Source organism: Mus pahari, chromosome 1, assembly GCF_900095145.1.
Source record: "Mus pahari chromosome 1, PAHARI_EIJ_v1.1, whole genome shotgun sequence".
Lineage (NCBI taxonomy): Eukaryota > Metazoa > Chordata > Mammalia > Rodentia > Muridae > Mus > Mus pahari.
The window spans coordinates 89591756-89611249 of NC_034590.1; the positions used below are offsets into that span (position 1 = coordinate 89591756).

Consider the following 19494-nt stretch of genomic DNA (forward strand, 5'->3'; position numbering starts at 1 on the left):
GCTATTATAAATTAGGCTGCTATGAACATAGTGGAGCATGTGTCCTTATTACAAGTTGGAGCATCTTCTGGATATATGCCCAGGAGAAGTATTGCTGGATCTTCTGGTAGTACTAACTATGTGCCCAATAGATAAGTACAACAGTAGAGATGTCTGTTGATGTGCATAGGAGTGAACAAGATGTAGACCTTTAATGTATTCACCATTGAGATTTGGGGACTATTTCCCCAGCCAGGGCTGCTTATCCTTAAGAGTATGGTTGGAAAGTTGTCCCCCAACCTGGATGGCACAGTGGTTGATTAATAACCCCAGGTAGTGATCTACCAAGACCATCTTCCAGGACAATTCTGCACTCATTCTATGGGGTTAGGAGCCCTGAGGTCACCTTCTCTGCAAGGGTCACTTCTCTGAAGTTCTTTTACTAAGCCAGGAGCCACTCTTTTATCTTAGGGGTACCAAGTTAAAGTCAAGGTGGCACTGCATTACAAAACCACTCAAATGAAGGGTTCTCAAGCTTTGCCCTGTCAACAGGTCTACATTGTGTTGGGGGCTGTCCTATGCAGATTATAGAATATTTCACAGCACCTCTGGCCTCTCCTCATTAGACATGAATAGCATTTTCCTCTTTATTATGAAGAACTAAAACCACCTCCAGATATTGCCAAATATCCAAGAAGGTAGGACAGAAATGCTCAGTAACACTACTCCAAGCGTTGGTCTATTTTGTTGCACAACTAACATGGAGATTTCAGTTGGTATATCTGGAGCTTCACCATAAAGGGAATGTTAGTACTTGGTGAGAGGATTTAGGCAAGCTCTTCACTCATAGACCTGAAGGGGGAACATATGTGAGATCTCTAAGATGCCACAATCTTTCCAAAGAGTTTCATGTGAACCTTTGCCCAAGTTTTATTAGTTAATACAGCACATTCCACTTTCTCTTTTTTCCTTGGATTATATTGTGTATTCTTTGAGGACAGTGAGCACATTTTTTTCCATCTGAATTCTTCCATATTGTGGACTAGTCTATATTGAGTGATCAGGATAAAAAAGATAAGCAACCATTCCCACGTGAAGACCTCATGTTGGAAATACTCTTCTGCCCTCCCTACCCTCTCCTCTTCTTCCTTCTTTTTGTAAATCTACTACTGAGCCCTCATGTCCAACTCTTCTTAAAACTTCTAGAAGTTTCCCAGGATTGTTTAACCCCTACTCTGAGATATAATCATGGTGTTGCCTTTCTGTTTCAGAAATGTCTCTCTTTCTGAAAATGTTTAAGAATTCTTACTTTGTGCTCATGAATGTTCTGCCCACATGTATGTCTATGCACCATGTGTGTCCAGTGCCCGAGGAGGCCAGAAGAAGGCATTGGATCTCTGGAACAGGAGTTACAAATAGGCATTAGCCACCATGTGGGTGCTGGAAAACAAACCCAGGTCCGGTGGAGGTGAGAATCCCTTCAAGCATCAAAGGATCCACACCAGAAGGAAACTTGGTTCAGCATGACTTAGTTAGTGGGTGCTGCTTCAAACTTCTCTAGTCCGACTCCAGGTCAGTTTATTTTAGACATATTTAAATCCAGTACAATTTGGAGGGAAAAAGTTTCCCATTAACAATAATCCCATGAGTACAATAAAGCTTCAGTCCTGAAAACTCTTTTGCAGAGTATATGTGACCTCTACCATGAAGATGGGTTTTATAGCTTATGGATCTAGGACCTGGTGTGGTCTCTGACAGAGATAGAATGGAGGTCAGTGGGCTATAAAGTACACTTGTCATCTCCTCTATTGACCAAAAGACAAAGATAAAGATAAAGATGAAGACAAAGATAGAAGTCTAGGGAGGGACAGTCTGAGAGAAACATTTTAGGGTGTTGGGATGTGGTCTGGTTCTACAGGTGGCAAAGGTCACCAGGTTATTAATAACAACCCCTCTTAGCCTTCAGGGTAGAAACCAGATAACACTTCCGCCACTGAGAAGACAACCCCGTGTGATTAACATGCTGGGCTTCTCCAGGATTTATCTAGGAATACTCATGCCCTCTACACTACTGTGGAAGAGCAGCCACCCATTCAGCCCTTCTATCTTTTCTATGTGTCTGTAGGTGCACATATGTGTGGAGGCCTCAGGTATCATGCCTGCTCAGGCACTGTCCTCCTTGTTTGATAAAGCCACATCTCTTACTGTCCTGGTACTTGCTATTTATGCTATGCTGTTGGCTAGCGAACGCTAACCATCTGTCTCTGCCTCTCTGGCATTGGGATTACAAGCACATGCCAAAGCACCAAGCTTTTCATATGTGTTCTGGGTCTTTTCAAGGGTGAGTTCAGGTCTTCATGGTTGTGTAGCAAGTACTTGATGGACTGTCTCTTCAACCTATTTCTTCAACCCATAAATGTTTCTGTTAGTGTATTTAACACTGTATTGCCATTATATATATATATATATATATATATATATATATATATATATATATAAACATTCTTTTTTATTTATTTATTTTAACTTATTATTTTATTTTATTAGATATTTACATTATTTATTCTTATTTTTCTACCATCTTACACTGTAAGTCACCTGACCACAGAAGCCTATATCTTAAATTCCGGTTTTGTTTGTATCCAATATGACAAAGCATTAACAAGAGATCAATATTAGTTGAATGAGTAAGGAAGGGAGTGCCTATGGGAGGCTAGGAGCTGAAGGGCAGGGGCATGGAAAATGGTACCAGAAGATGAGGGCAGCAAAGCTCTGTCCATAAATACCTGTCAGGTAGGTTAGAGCTTCGAAGGGCACCTCTTCGTAATCATTGAGGAACATCTGGATCTGCCGCATGCTAATCCTCAGGTCAGATTCATTAAATTCATAAGGGATGTTCCAACCTGAAAGAGGCAGAGGAGAATTGCAGGCTTCAGACCTGTGAGCTCTTAATTTCCACTCAGACTGAGCATGTAAGGTAAGCATCATTATGGATCAACAGCTTCTTTCAGCCCTGCAAGTATCCAGTACCCAGCCAACTATTTGCCTTGATTTATTGCCAAAATGGCAGTCACTCTGCCTGAGAAAACACCCGACCTAAAATGGTTTCCTTATGGCTCTCCCCATTTGTTAAGGAAGATGTTAACATCCTGGGATCTGTGAGACAGGATTTATTCAGCCTGCCTGGGAGACTGTGGTAAAGCGTAGGGCTCCAAAAATAACCTGTAAAGCACGACTGAGAGCAGTAACTAAGGCTGGGGGGGTGGGGTGGCAGAGTGAAGTGGGCTTGGAAACGCCTTCCTGCATCCATGGAAGAACTGTGAACTGCGTGGCCAGCCTTACAGAGACAGCAACAGAACTAACTTCCAGGGTTAATGATTTCATGGAGGATTTTTTTTCAGACTATTTATTTGTGTTTCATGTTTATGAGAGTTTAGTCTGCATATATGTCTCTGCACCATGTGTGTGCTGGGTGCCTGCAGAGTTCAGAATTCTAGAGGCTTTGGATCTCTTGGAACTGGAGTTACAGATTTGTGAGCCACCAGTAGGGATTGATCTGAGTCCTGTGTGAGAGGGATAAATGCTATCAAACATCGAATAATCTTTCCAGCCCCTTGCAAAGAAAGTTAATTTCCTCCCAAACAATGAATGCTATTTAAATTAAAAATATAACTTAATAAAACTCATATGCTGGGAAAAACAATAGAACAGTTGGTTTTGAGATACTGCATAGATTTCTGGAGTTTTGTGTGAGAGTAGAAGAGGTGGAAGGGGGAAGATAGGAATGGGGGAGAGAGGATAGGAGGAGGCTGGGTGGGAGGGGGAGGAAAGGGGTGGGATGGGGAGAATGGCTATATAGGACAGGAGGGGGAGGGCGAGGGGACATGGTGGGAGGGGGAGGATGCATGAAAAGTGGTCAACCCAAAAATCTGCTACAGTCCCACAGTGGGTCCTTCAAATCTATTGAACAAGATCAAAAGCCATAGATGAGACAGGCCATCCAACATGGAGGACAGAATGACAGCAGTTTGATAGTCTTCTAACAAGGTTATTTAGTTACTCATTAGTTGATAGTCTTCTAACAAGATTATTTAGTTATCCATTAGTTTCCATTGATAAGTCAAATGCATTATGATTTTTTTGTTTTGTTTTGTTTTTCGAGACGGTTTCTCNATATAGCCCTGGCTGTCCTGGAACTCACTTTGTAGACCAGGCTGGCCTCGAACTCAGAAATCCGCCTGCCTCTGCCTCCCGAGTGCTGGGATTAAAGGCGTGCACCACCACGCCCGGCCGCATTATGATTTTTTAAGGTACAGGCAGGTGCCACGGTGTATTTTGCCATTATGTACATGTAATGACAGTTGACTCAAACTCTGTAGGTTCCTTGGTGACAGTTCTCTGGAGAATGGTTATTATGCCTAAAATAAATATATGCCTCTCATTATCTACTTCACTAGGTGGAGATCCCCTAATTTTGGAATATCACTTGTGTGTGTGTGTGTGTGTGTGTGTGTGTGTGTGTGTGTGTTTGCGCGTGCGCATGTGCGCACGCGTGTGTACATGCATATGGAGGCAAGAGGTTAACCTTGGATATTATTCCTTAGATACCATTCTCTCTCTCTCTCTCTCTCTCTCTCTCTCTCTCTATATATATATATATATATATATATATATATATATATATATATATATATATAATAAGTTATAAGGTTGCCAGATTTTGGTGGGGGCAGAGGGGATATTAAAGTTTAATTCCAGACAAATAACAATTCATACTTAGCATATGTATTTCCTTAGTCATTCCTGGAGCATGTGACTTATGTGACTTATCTTACTGGCCACACTCCATCTGAGTGCAAACCTCCAGATCCCACCTGTGATCCACCACAGACCACCTGGACACACTGTCATGTCTCACCTAGGGCTCCATAGTTCCTCCTCTCCTGGACAATGGCATGGAAGAAGCAAAGCCCAAACAACAGTTTTTGCCATATAACTGGCTTTGTACAGCTCTGGAAGAACACAGGGTCTGAGATTGGGTCATTGAGGTAGGAACGCAGAAGGTTGGCCCTGAGTCCTTTGGGGGGCTCGTTGGTCATTTTGATCCCATTCTGGAGAATGCTGACAGGAAACTTCTCTGATGGATAGCTAGTTAGCCAGAGCCTGGAAATTCAAAGGACACAACTGTTCAGAGTAACACAATAAGTTGCATTGGTAAACTAACAAAAATAATAGCTACCATTATTAACCACCATTACAAATGACAGAATAATGAACATTTTAGACTTGGATTTACATCGTACCTGCTCAAATAAACTAGACACAGACAGTATATGAATAACTATGAGTGTTTTCATTAAACTTTACATATGGACAACAAGATTTGATTTTCATATAATCATGTGTCATAAATATAAAATTTTTAGTTTTTTCCCCCAGATATTTACTAATTAGATAACTAGCCATGTCAGAAATGTAACAGGCTGGATTTAGCTCACAAACCAATCAAGTCAAACCTGACTGAGTCTAAAGTAAATTTGAAGCCAGTCTGGTTCTACTCTTCAATCTATGAATGCAATTGTTATGCTCTTTTGTTGAAAACTTCATGAAGTCCAGAAATACAGATTAGAGGAGTGAGCAATGGTGCTAGAGCTAGTGGTACTTTCAAAGATAATAACTGAATACTTGTTTTAAAAACAGCCTTGCCAGGTCCTACCTGATTGAGCATCATCCCCAGGGCCTAGACACAGAGTGACTTCCCTAATGCTGTGCAGGTAACATGCTCTGGGCAGTTGCCTGTGAGTGGAGGCTTAATAGGACATAGCCTCAGGCCAATAAGATAGTGAGAGGAGTTGGTCCTGTGATAGGACACTGCATCTGAATCCCTTATTGTGAGCCCTCAAGAACTCAGTTGCAGAACTAAGGTGTCTGTGCCAGGAGGTGGTGGTGGCCTTCCCTCTAGTTCCTGTGGTTGTGGGTTGGACCTCACACCCCCACAGGAAGACCTGTGCTGTCTAGGTGTGCTGAGCAGCAGGGACATGTGGAGAGACTGCTGGTATATGAGGCAGAGGTAGCCTTGGGCATTGCAAACATGATTGAAAACAGTTCACGATGAGTGTAAAATTCTCCCTCAAGGTCTATGTCAAGTTTGCCAAGTTTGAATCTATAGACAAACCCATACGAGTCACTACCCACAGCACTGTGCCTCTCTGCTGAGCCCATCCCTGAGAACAGGTCTTCCTCAGCTACAGCCTGGTCAGGCCTTTTCTATGGGAGCTTGTCAGGACACTGGCCTTTGTCAGTCTATTGCTGGTCAAGGGGGACTCTGTGAGGGACTCTGCCAGTGAATCTGAGGCCACATGCACCATACAAAACCTCCATGTTCTTATTGTCCAGATGCCAGGCCTCCCTTTCTCTTGCTGTCCAGAACCATTCTTCCTCTGCAGCAGTTGTTGGTGAAGCCCCTCAGAAGGGCCTGGTAAATTTCTGCCTATGTATAATCATCTTCTCAACCACATTGACTGTATGTTTGCACTGACCACAAATTGACTTCCAGAAAATAAGCCTGCACTGTTCTCTTAACATACTCTACTAGTCTAGTGGTGATTGGACCCATTCTGGCTGCTCCTTTTGGCCTCCAAGATTCATGCTGGTCCCTACATTATTCTAGATTCTGTGGGATTGCTGGAGTCTTCCAGGAAATCACCTGCCAGGTGTCAATTCTAATGAATGATTGACCTCTAAGTCACTGCTTGAGGGTTTTGTCTGGCCTGAAGAGTTCCAGGTTAAACATTCTAGGGAGAACTAGTTGGATGTTGAAGTGAAAACATGTTCACCATCTGCAGAGTGCCAAGGAAGGAAGGTTATGGGGGTGCTCCTCTGTAACCTTTCAATTGTCCCCATCCTTTTAGCTATTGTTGGAGGGGGAAGGGCCATCTAGCTGGAGTTTACACAGAACTTCTCATCCTCACCAGAAGTAAACAGGGAATTTTCTGTTAACTGTGGCCTCCTCTCCCTCAAATTGGCAGCATTCCTGCTGAAAAAGATCTGCCCTCCCTTAACTCTTGTTGGCCCGTGGTTTCAAACACAGGGACCCTAGATGAACCCTGGGGCTCATTTGGGCTGAGGCCTTCAGGGTGGGTACAATGACATTGTGTCATCCTACCCAATGTGGAGAAAAACCTTGGTGAATACCACATAATGTGTTTGTTTGTTTGTTTTGTTTTGTTTTGTTTTGTTTTGTTTTGTTTTGAGACAGTCTCACTACTTAGGTCTGGCTGTCCTGAAAATTCACTATGTATACCAGATTGGCCTCAAACACATACAGATTTGTATGCCTCTTTCTCTCAAGTGCTAGGATTAAAGTCATGTGCCACCATGTCAGGCACACTATGTGATTCTTAGGCCTCAGCATCCCCACAGCTGGCCCAGTGGCCTCTGTTTTGCAGCCTCCATGGCCCAGGCATTTCATATGTTCCCTTGGATGATGCAGCTACAGGTAAGCTTGGGCTGCACATAGAACAGGGGTGGACATGAGTTCTTGTCCTTCAGGCCTTGGACAGACCTCTGTTGGAGACCTGACAAGACTATGTGGCCACCTTCCTTCTGGACACATCTGGCTTGCTGTCTCTGGAGCATCTGGCTTAGTCTGGCCTGTGACCTACCAATGAGCAGCAGGTTGGCTCTAAATGAGAATATGCTATGGCCTCTTGAGCAACTTGGCTCTCCCTTTGTCCCCTGCCTCAGTTTGAACTTTCCTGTCCCCAGGATCCAGGCTCCTTTTTGGCAGTAAAGCCCCAAGAGGAAATTCAGAACAAAGTGCAAGGAAGAAAGGTGACTCATCTGTCCCTGGACCATGCCCTGTCCTGGCAAAGCCCCAGGCTGACCTTAACCTCTTGTAATGGTGAACATCCCCGAACAAAAGCATTTTTTTTAAACTTCTGAAGTCATGCCCTGTTTTGACCTGTTTAGGCTTCTGTACCAAAACAAAGACACCAGTGACTGTGTGGTCCTTAAACAACAACGGTTATTTCCTACTAAAGCAAACAAATGAAACCCCAGGGCCTTTCTGACAGTTAATCTACTTTTAAGGCATCACTTTCTCTAAGAATCCCCCCATCCCACCCCACCCCACCATCACTACCCCAGCATATTCCTCAAAGTCAGAGTTATGGGCTAACTTCTATTCTTTACTTTCAAAAAAGCCATCCCTTTCAACTGAAATGTCCTTCTTTGAAAACCCCCATTCATGTTACAAAATCTCAGGCAGTTATCAGTGCTTCAGGCCTGTCCTTTTCCTGTGGCCTAGGGATTCTTTACAGGTATGACAATTTTTTTTCTTTTTAGTATGGAATAGAGTTTATTCAAGGCATGGGGAGGAAGTTGAAAGAGTAGTAGAGTCAGAGAAAGGCAGAGTGAAGGAGAGAATAGAGATGTGGGGTTGGCCATGACCATGAGAGTGGAGGGGGGGGAGGGAATGGAGAGCAATGGGGCAAGTGGCAAGAGAGAGGCAAGAGCTTAAGAGCAACAAGAAATTTTAACAGGAAATTTGACACAACCTAGAGATCTGGCAAGAGGGAACCTCAGCTGAATAACTGCCTCGATCATATTGGCCAGTGGCTGCATCCATAAGAGACTGTCTTGATTGATGATTGATGGGAGAGCCCCCAGTTCCACTGTGGGCTACACCCAGAGGAGCCTGGGTTATATATAAAAGCATGAGCCAGAGAGAGCAAGTCAGTAAGTTGTATTCCTCCACAGTCTCTGCTTCAGCTCTTGCTTCTAAGTTCCTGCCCAGAGTTCCTGCCCTGACTTTTCTCCATGGTTGGCTGTTGTAGTGAGAATTCTAGAATTTTGGCTTCTTTAAAACCACAGAAATATTATAGGAAAGTGTTTTGTTTTAATCCTACGTGTGGGATATGGGGCTGCTTCTCAGCAACTGACTACAATGTGCCTAGTGCTCTAGTAGAAGCATGGTTTTGCCAGCTGAAGATAGTTACTGTGGTTGTGTGGCTTTTTGAATTCTGATGGTATATAAATGCTAGAGCCCCAAGAGGTTGGTGGTTGGTGGTCGTTCATGGGGGCTGGCTGTGTATTGTTAATAGTTGTGCGCTCAAAGAAGAAACAAGAAAGAAATTAGGTTTAAGGATCTCTCCTCTCCTCTTCCTCCTCCTCCTCCTCTTCTTCTTCTTCTTCCTCTCTCTCCTCTCTCTCTCTCTCTCTCTCTCTCTCTCTCTCTCTCTCTCTCTCTCTCTCTGTTTCTCTCTCCTCCCTCCATCCTTCTTTCTCTAGTGATGGGGTCAAACTGGCAGGGATAAAGGGTGGGAAAGCCAAGAACCTATGAAGTAGGAAAGGTCAGATACAGACTGCTCCCTGGAACTGTAAGCTGAAATAACATTCTTGCCCACGTTGCTTTTGGTTATGGTGTTTATCACAGCAACAGAAAAGCAAAGAACACATGCATTAATATGATTCTCCCATAAGCTGTCTCTGCTAGCTCAGGGTTTCTCAAAGGCAGGGCTGTCCCTTCCCTCATTGCACTTTCAGCCACCAGCATGCTGTCTAGACCTTGAGCTGGTCCCAGAGCCTTGCCCAGATAGAGCACCATCTCACCTGAACTCTGAGTTGGTGTTCTCAGGGATAATCACCTCCTCACAAATCTTCTCTAACGCAGGCATCCAACTTGTAGCCAGGTGGCAGTTCTGTAGGACCACCCAGGTTCCTTCATGGATGGCTTTGTTGATCATATTGGCAGCAATAGGACCTTGACCTTGACCAAGGGAGATGGTCTGTGTTTTAGTACCTCCCATGCTAACATCATCAGCAAACTTCAGCAGACCTGAGACCAGGAAGAAAAGTTTTTGAAAGAACAGCCAGCTAAGACCAGATAATAGTCATGATGCAAAAGGAGAGACACATTGAAATTTTGGATTTAAAAATAAATTTATCAGCCTCTCTTAACTGCTAAATCAGAATTTCTTTTGGTGAAGCTTTAGATATCTAGAGGCCCTGGCAAATGGAACAACAGCTAACCGTTGTTTGACATTTTCTCTAAACTCACAGACTATGTATTAGTATTATCATTATCATCATCATTATTATTGTATATCATTGTGGTCATCATTATTGTCATGGTCATCAAGGTCATCGTCATCATTGTCATCGTCATCATTGTTGTCATGGCTGTTGTCGTCATCATCATTATTGTTGTTATTCAGTGTTTCCTGCTATGTAGTCCAGACTAACTCAAACATGTAATCCTTCTCCCAAGTGCTGAAGTTACAAATATGCCTCATGATGCCTGAGGGCTCTAGCTTTGCACTCTCAAGAAGCAGGATGCTGGAACTAAGACTTATATGTGTAGTCAAGATCATCAGTGGGCTGTGATTTCAGACTAAAAATCTCCCAACTCATGGGAGTTTGCTACTGAATTGGAGCTGTGGTGGAAAAACTGAATACATCTCCAGAGAGAAATCAAAATAAGAAGCTCATTCCACATGGAAACGAGGGACATGAATTCACAGTGGTCTCTAGTTGGGGAGTTCCTAGCTGAGAAATTTCACATTAAATTAAATCCCTGGGGCACCAGGATCTACATATACAAAGTTGTTTTGTTTTGAGGTTTCCACAAAGTAACATACATTTGGTTATAGAGAAATCACTATAAGAGTATAAGCCCCACTATGCAGTCTATCATTTAACATGATAAGAGTTAGTCAGCACATAGAACAATCAGAGTTAATGCTCCAAGGATTAGCTTTAGCCCTTGAAGTGGGCCAAATGATGCTCTCAGCTCATTGAAGTTTTTTTCATGATTGTGACTGCAGGTTAGTCTCTGTAGAAGCAACTAGGTCAGAAGATGTTAATCTTTAATGTACATCCTAATTCAGTATGGCTGACTGATGTCCTTCTAAAAAGAAGTGGGGCATGGGGAAGGCATGGCTACACAGAGAGAACACCATGAGAAAACAGAAGTTGGCCACCAATAAGCCAAAGAGAACTAAGAATGGCCGATGCACATCTTCAAATCCCAACACTCTGGAGGCTGAGGCAGAAATATAACAAATGTGTGGCTAGTTTGGGCTACATTGTGACTTGCAGGGCATCCTGGGCTGGAAAAAGAAAGACTCTCCCTTAAATTAAACAAGCAGAGTCCTGGGGAGAGTGGCTCAGCAGTTCAGAGCATTAGCTGTTCTTCCAGAGGACCCACGTTCAATTCCCAGCACCCACAAAGTCCCAGGGGACCCTCTTTTACGCCAAGGACACAGGTGGTATACAACCATACATATAGGTAAAACATGCACACACATAAAATAAATTTTAAAGCAAAGCAAACAAATAGACTAAGTTTTAAATAAATTGCATTACTTTTAAATAAAAACAATGATCCAAAGAGAGAGGCCTCAGAAGAAATCACCTCAAACACCCTGGTCTCAGACTTGGAGCCTCAGTAACTGGGAGAGGGTAAGTTTTGCTGTTAACTCATTAGTCCATTGTACTTCTGCCATGTAGCCTTAGCAAGTTAATAGCATAATGAAATTACCATGGAAGAAATAATGTGTGAAAAATAAGTAACAATGGAATATAAACCACAGTGAAACTCAGAATTCTCTTTTAAATAATGAACAGATTTGGAACAGAACAAATAGAACTATTAGGCCGGGTATGGTGGCACACACCTTTAATCCCAGTTCTGGGAGGCAGAGGCAGATCTTTGTGTTAGAGACCAACCTGGTATATATATCAAATTTCAGGCCAGTCAAATAAACAACCAAATTCCAAACCATCCAACCAATCAAAAATCAAATGGAACTTTTAGAAGTAGATAAAATCTCAAAGCTCTGATTGACAAAGTGGACTTGTGTAAGAAATAAAAGCTGGGTAGGGACACACACCTTTTATCCCAGCACTTGGGAGGCAAAGCCAGCCTGATCTACAGAGTTCTAGGACAGACAGGGCTACATAGAGAATTCTCATAGAGAGAGGGAGAGAGAGATGGTTATTAAAACAGAGACTCATAAGTAGTCAAGGAAGAGAGAATAAGAGATTGTAGAATATTCAGCCCTAAATGGGACATCTACATCACATCCCCTCCTTTCACGGATCAGGGGTCATTTCGGAAGTTGGGGTCAGAAACACTATAAGAACCAGAGGTGGTAGAAGACAAGGATACAGTGCTTTCTAGATATAGCAGGGAAGTGTCACACACTAACACACTACAATTGTGATCGAATGCACAAAATCTCTGTAAGCTCAAACCAGATAAGATGTCTGCATAGAGAGTGGAAGTAGGCATGAAGTTTCACTCATGACTGAGAAGCTAATGGCAACTGGGAGAAAAAGTGTCAGTTTAGCTGGTAATAATAAACCGGTTAGTCTTCAGTGAAAGGCCACACACCCAAGTATATGTGATCAACAGGAATTGAACTTGATGGGTTTATTTAAAAAAGAAAAAGGGCACAAATTTGGATGGGTAGGAACTAAGAGAAATGAAACTCCTAAAGGGAAAAAAATAAAAAAGAAAAAAATAAAAAAGAAAAGACTTAGGTAATGAAAGCAAAGACAATAGAAAGCAGTTGTGTTGTTTTTGACACGAATGTCTGGTCACACAGGAACCTTGTACCAATTCACTTCAGCTCCCTCTGTATTCCTTCCAGGATGGGTTGTGCTAAGTTTTTCATTGTCAAAGGCACATACCAAACTCCCCTGCTACCACAGAAAACAACCTACTTACCTCTCACATTCCTTGTATTCTTTGTTCATTTAACAATGGAAAAAACAAGAGTGTGAAAAATCTGACAGAAGAGAAAGCAACTCAACTCCTGTCAATAGCCCTAACAGGTCCACGTGTATAAACTGTCTCTGGAAAGAAATACCCAGCCACTAAGAGGGGTTTGCTCTGGGGAGGTAAAGCAGGAAGATGGGCCTATCAGGCTTCTGGAACCTCAGCATGATTGCCATCTGTGGTGGCTGGAATATGCTTGTCCCAGGGAGTGGCACTATTATGAGGTATATAGCCTTGTTGGAGTTAAGTGTGACCTTGTTAGAGGAAGTGTATCACTGTAGGGATAGGCTTGGAGACCCTCCTCTTTGATGCTTAAAAGCAGTCTTCTGCCTGCCTTTGGATCAAGATGCAGAATTCTAAGCTCATTCTCCAGCACCATGTCTGCCTGGATGCTGCCATGCTTCCTGCCATGATGATAATGGACTGAACCTCTGAACCTATAAGCCAGCCAATTAAATGTTGTCCTTTATAAGAGTTGCCTTGGTCATGATGTCTCTTCACAGCAATGCAAACCCTAAGACAACATACTTGGCCATGTCACCTTCTGTCTAAGAAATGACCCATGCAAAGTAGGATAGTGAGCAACATCCTTGGTCTGTTTCTTGAAGATCCTAGCAACAACATCCCCCATATGAGTTGTAACCAGAAAAACGTCTCTACACCTTGTCAAAAGTGCCTAGGGGAAGCAAAATCCTACCCCTGTTGAACCACAATCTTATACCTTGCTGAAAATTGAAAAGAAAATATAGGTAGTATTATCATTCAGTTTTTAAAAATTTGACATGTAAATATCTACATCTTTCAACTGCTTGTTTGGTTTTTTTGGAGGGCAGTCATGATAGGTCCCTTTTTATGAGTGCTTCATAGCCTCAGTAATAGTGTCAGACCTTGGGGCCTCCCCTTGAGATGGATCCCGCTTTGGGCCTATCTCTGGATCTTATTTTCCTCAGGCTCCTCTCTATTTCCATCCCTGCAGTTCTTTCAGACAAGAACAATTATGGGTCAGAGTTTTAAGTGTGGGATGGCAACCCCATCCCTCACTTGATGCCCTGTCTTTCTGATGGAGGTAGGCTCTACAAGTTCTCTTTCACCACTATAGCGCATTTCATCTAAGGTCCCTCCCTTTGAGTCCTGAGCATCTTTCATCTCTTAGGTCTCTGGTATATTCTGGAGGGTCCCCCCAACCTCCTACCTCTCTATAGGTTCCCTGTTTCCATTCTTTCTGCTGGCACTCAAGTCTTCAGTCCTTTTCCACAACCCAATACCAGATCATGTTCCCCTCTTCCCACTACCACCCTCCACTTTCCCTCCCAGGTCCCTCCCCCACCTTGTGATTTCTTTCTTCTCCCTCCCAAGTGGGATTAAGGCATCCTCACCAGCCAATGGACAGAAGCTGCTGACCCTGTGGTTCAATTAGGGAAAAGCTGGAAGAAGCTAAGGAGGAGGGTGACCTGTAAGAGGACCATGAGTCTTAATTAACCTGGACTCCCGAGATCCATCAAGCACTGGACCACCAAACAGGCAGCATACACTAGCTGATATGAGGCCCCCAACACATATACAGCAGAGGACTGCCAGGTCTGGGTTCAGTCAGAGAAGATGCCTCAGGAGACTGGAGGTCCCAGGCAGTTTAGAAGTCTGGTGGGGTGGGTAGTGGGTGGTAGGAACATCCTAGTGGAGACTGGAGGTGGGGAGGAGGTATGGGATGTGAAACAGTTAGAGGGTGGACCAGAAGGGGAATAAAATCTGGAATGTAAATAAATAAACAAAAGATTAAATTAGAAAAAAATTGATATGTAATAAAGAAAATAATGGTTCAAGAAGATGATGATAAACTCAGAGCTAATGTCATCCTGGGCTTGGCTCCTATGTGTGTGTGTGTGTGTGTGTGTGTGTGTGTGTGTGTGTGTGTGTGTGTGTGAAGGGGGTGGGGTCAGGGTCAGAGGGACAACCAGAAGTTCATCCTCCACCTTGTTTCAGACAGGGTCTTTTTGTTTTGTTTTGTTTGATTAAGACAGGGTGTTCTCTGTGTAATCATGGCTGTTCTGGAGCTCACTCTGTAGACTTACTAACTCTATAAGTTCAGGTTGGCTTTGAACTTAAAGATCTGCCTGCCTCTGTCTCTCGAGTGCCTGGACTAAAGCTGTCACCACTTCCCATTTAGACAGGCTCTCTTCTTCACCATTGTTTATTCCAGTCTAGTTGTTAAGGCCAGCCTCGTGCACTCTCTTATCTCTGATCCCTTGTTTCTATAGGAGCCTTGAATTACAGACACACAGAACACCATCCAGCTTTATAAGAGATGTGCGTGTGGCAAGTATTTTACTCACAGCTATTTCCACAACCCACCCTTACTGTATTATAAGGACAATTTAAAAGTTATCAACAGTTTTAAATGGTTAAATTTTCCATCTCTGAATTCTTTTGAAAAATCTGATGATCTTGTGGTTCTGGATTCACTGTCCCAGATACTGTGATCCCAGGTGGGGCTGAGAAGTGGCTTTAAATGAAGTTTTCACTTGCCTTATCCAAATGTTTTGCTTGAGCCAGGCCTTGTGGCATATGTCTGTAAGCCCAGTATTTGAGAGCCTGAGGCAGGAGGATCATTATAGTTCAAAGCCAGCCTAGGCTAAATATTAGAACACAACAACAGAAAAGGGAGGGAGAAAGGAAAGAAAGAAATATGGACTACTATAATTAGTTGTCTTTCAACAGAAGGCTAGCTAGGTTTGAGATTCCTGCTATCAACCACTACACTCTGAGCATTATTTCTCGTACAATGTTGTGCCCTTACCTGCCATTGGGTCTGCACCTGGAGACAGTATGAAAATCAATGGTACACAACAACTGGAATCACCATAGGATCCCTGGAGATCAAAGGTTGGGGCTTCGATGAATATCTTTCCCATGGTTTCACAGATGAAGTTTTGAATGGCTGGGACTATCTTGTCGGGCCGCAAACATCGCAGGATTGCTATCTTTTCCAGTGTTTGAAGGAAATTCCAAGGTGAAGGTAGTGACTCTTCATGTGGCCAGGCCGAGTCATAGATCTCCTTCCATACTTTGACATTTTGTATGACATCTTCCATTAGACCTTTTAGTTTCTGTAAGGAGGAAGCTCGAACAACCTCACCCCATGACTTCTCTGATAACCATTCTGGAGCTGGGTTGGGGAAAGGATTGTCCAGGGCCACACCTCCAGTTAGAAGAAAGTACCAAACTTCCTCATCAATGGCCTTTCTTTCCTTCAAGAGGCCAATGGTCAGAAGGAGGGAGAAAAGTAGCTTGTCCTTCTCAAACAGTGAACGGCATACATTGTTGTAGATACTTAGAGTGAAATGTTCAATGATGTACTCGATCCGTAGATCCAGCTCATCACTCTTGCTGCTATTTGCTAGAGACAACACATAGAGGTTGATGAACCATGTCAGAGAATACTGGTACATAGGCTCAATGTGGGCTAGGTCGGAGATACAGAAAAAGATGGCAGCAGAATGAATAGCCACAGGCTTGTAGCCCATCCGGGTCTCATCAATTTGCATTTCTGTTACAGATGCTATTTCTTGCTTCTCAGAGATCTCCTCAGACAGAACTTTTGAAGAGGACAAAATTTTGATGGCTGTCTCATCTTCGAGGATGTTGCCCTCAGACAGGGATAAGACCTCAAGAATCTTATCCTCAATCTCCTTTAGCTGTTTCTTATTCTGGGCACTTTCTAAAATCAACTTGTTCTTTTTCTCTTCTAGCTCTGGCTTCTCCTTGGCAGCCACAATACCAAGGAGTTGATCTTGGAGACCCAAGGGTGTGATCATGAAGTTGAGGAGACAGACTTTCACGGCAACTTCAGGGAGATAATGTGGATTCCTCAGACGAGTGGTTATATAGAACTTAAATTCCCTTGAGTATTCAATAATATTTTCACCCAATCTCATGTACTCCACCCCCTGCTGTTTGAATGTTGCCTTCAGCAAGATGGGTTCAATAAAGGCGTCCAGCTCTTCTCCAACGTTTTCCAACAAGACAGGGGTGCCAAACTGCAGGGCATTTTCCAGAGTCCTCACATAATTGGTATCAGAGAACTTGATGACAGATAGCTTGTTTGTTTTTTCCATATTCTTCACCCACTTATTGGCCTGTCCCTGAGGGTCAATCATTAAGGGCCAGCGTCTGGAATTGGACACAATGATGCCATTGTCAACAGAGAAGGAGTCAACAGGAAGACCTGCTATCTGCCAGGCACGGATTTTTATGGGATCCCCTAAGGTGTTGCTGAGGCTGAAATCAATGGAGCCTGGGATGACCTTGTCCTTACAGGAAACCAACCATTCATTTTGGCATTGGGCCCGATAATCCACCGTGAAGGCCCCCAGGTAAGCCACTGTCCCAGAGGACAGCAAAACGTCCCCGGTCAGGTTATTATAGCGGATCCCCAGCAGCCGGGCAGCCTCAGTCCATCTGTCCTTCTCTCCTCCAAGGCCACTGATAAGCTTCTCTGCCCTGACGAGCTTCTGGGAGCAGACTTCTATATTTTCCTCCAGCATATTTTTCTTTCTGTTCATCAGTTCAAAATCGTCATTGAGAGCTTGGAGTCGGTCTTCCACCAGCTTCAGCTCGGCCCGTTTCTGGTTCAGCTTTTGCATCTGGATCTCCAGCTTCCCCTCAGCCTCCCTCAGTCGCTCCCGTTTGGGAGCCACAACCTTGGCCACTCGGTCATACACTTCCATGGCCCTCACCCACTTGCACAGGCCCTCACAGGCAGATGATACATTTTTAATGACAGCTGGCTGGAAATCAGGGTGATCAATAAACCTTTCCCGGATTCGCTTCATGATCACTGAAGGGATGTTGTCTTTGTCATATGTCTTGAGACTTTCCAAGAACTTTAGATCTCCAAGGATCTTTCTTGACACTCCCCAGTAATCTTCTATCATTTTACCTGTCCAGCGTAGGAAACAGAGATGTTTTGAGACATTTTGATTGAGACATACAATTCTACACACTACTTAGATATTGGGGAAAGGGGTGAACTCCAAGCTCCTAGTCAGGGAGATGTAAGAAAACATATCTTCCTCATCTTTACTCTGTTTCCTGGACTTGGGACTTGAAGGACTTTCCTTCAATTCTTCCATGATCTCAAGTTCTTTGCAATGAGCCCTTTGCCTACACTATAAGTAGCAACTAGTTGGGTCCAGACTAAACTTCAGGCCATGTTGACTCTGACTATCTATCTATCTATCTATCTATCTATCTATCTATCTATCTATCTATCACCTATCATCTATCTTGAGATAGAATCTTAATAAGTAAGCCCAGGCTAGCCTTAAATTTGTTTGTGATCTTTCTGCCTCAGTTTACTGGGTGCTGTGATATGAACTGAATGAATTCCACCTCTGATTCCTTTATCACTGGAGAGAACCACAGAAGCCACACCCATGGGTAAATGTTTATTTACAAATCTGGGAGGCAGGTTAGATGAAACATAGCCAGTTCTCCTGTAAATTGACAGTGTGAGTAAGTGAGGAGGCAGTGGTCTTGGAGAAGATCTTGCTGTCTTATATCAAGACAGGAGGCCACCTGTAGTCTGGCCAGAAACAAAGTCAGGCCCTCTCCTCCTCAATTCACTTTCAGTCAACAACCAGTCAAGTGATTTTCAATCCTACCCTGCAATTGTGCTCCTCTGGCTGACATGTTAGGAAAATTTTGAGAGCGTCTTTAGCTTATGGCACATGCCAATCTGGTATTCATGACAAGAACCATACTTGAGACGTAACATGGCGTATAATGTACCTATCCCTTAGTGCAAGCATATCAACCAGCCCAGTATGTCCTGTGGAGGACTTGGTTTGCATTCTGGAAGATTATCTGCTTCATTTAAATTCAAGGTGCTCAAAGCTATAACTCAAGTGCTCAAAGCTATAACTCAAGTGCTCTTTCGTTCCATTCCATTATATGCACTAAGTTCTAAGGGCTTAGCGAATAATATACATGGTTTAATGGCAGGTCCTGAGCTGATAACTGGAGACTCACCATAAGAACTGACATTCAGAACCTGGAAATGTTCTATCTTAGTGGGTTTCAACTGTGCCTATATACCTTAGAAGCACCCAAAGAATCCTTCCAGTCTGTGCCAGCCCCGTTCACCTAGGGCACAGGACCTGGATCACACTAGTATTTGAGTGTCTCAGAGGAGCTTGNCTGCCAAGAACTCAGACATACCCAGAATCTCAGGTTCACAGGAGCCCACAATCAAAGAATCACAGAGAAATCTGGACTCTGAGAANNNNTGAATCAACTGGGATTATAGGAAGGACAGGCTCCAATCAGATATATTGAGGGCAGCAAGCACTAGAGATAATCAGATGGCAGGAGGCAAGCATAAGAACAGAAGCAACAGAAACCAAGGTTACTTGGCATCATGAGAACAAAACTCTCCCACCATAGCAAGTCCTGGATACACCATCACACCAGAAAAGCAAGACATGGATCTAAAGTCAATTCTCATGATGATGATGGAGGACTTGAAGAAGGAAATACAGGAAAACACAGGTAATAGCTAGAAGCCTTTAAAGTGGAAACACAAAAATCCCTTAGAGAGTTACAGGAAAACACTACCAAACAGGTGACAAAATTGAACAAAACCATCCAGGATCTAAAAATGGAAGTAGAAACAATAAAGAAAGCCCAAAGGGAGACAACTCTGGAGATAGAAACCCTAGGAAAGAAATCAGGAA

At 43.3% G+C, this 19494-nt stretch overlaps 2 protein-coding genes across 3 annotated transcripts in view; one reads left to right on the plus strand and one right to left on the minus strand.

Moving 5' to 3' along the window:
* Lyrm1 (LYR motif containing 1) overlaps positions 1-16777 on the plus strand; it is a 54271-nt gene extending 37494 nt beyond the window's left edge. Inside the window, exon 6 of the mRNA XM_021201477.1 lies at positions 16510-16777. The gene's annotated coding sequence lies outside the window, so the exon portion shown is untranslated. The remainder of the gene's footprint in view (positions 1-16509) is intronic.
* Dnah3 (dynein axonemal heavy chain 3) overlaps positions 1-19494 on the minus strand; it is a 169146-nt gene that overhangs the window by 10681 nt on the left and 138971 nt on the right. For both annotated transcript variants that reach the window (XM_029547398.1, XM_021201455.1), the window contains exons 52-55: positions 15558-17699; positions 9592-9817; positions 4898-5142; positions 2766-2882 (exon numbers count right to left, since the gene is read on the minus strand). In XM_029547398.1, coding sequence (XP_029403258.1) covers positions 2766-2882; positions 4898-5142; positions 9592-9817; positions 15558-17699 — 2730 coding nt within the window. The remainder of the gene's footprint in view (positions 1-2765; positions 2883-4897; positions 5143-9591; positions 9818-15557; positions 17700-19494) is intronic.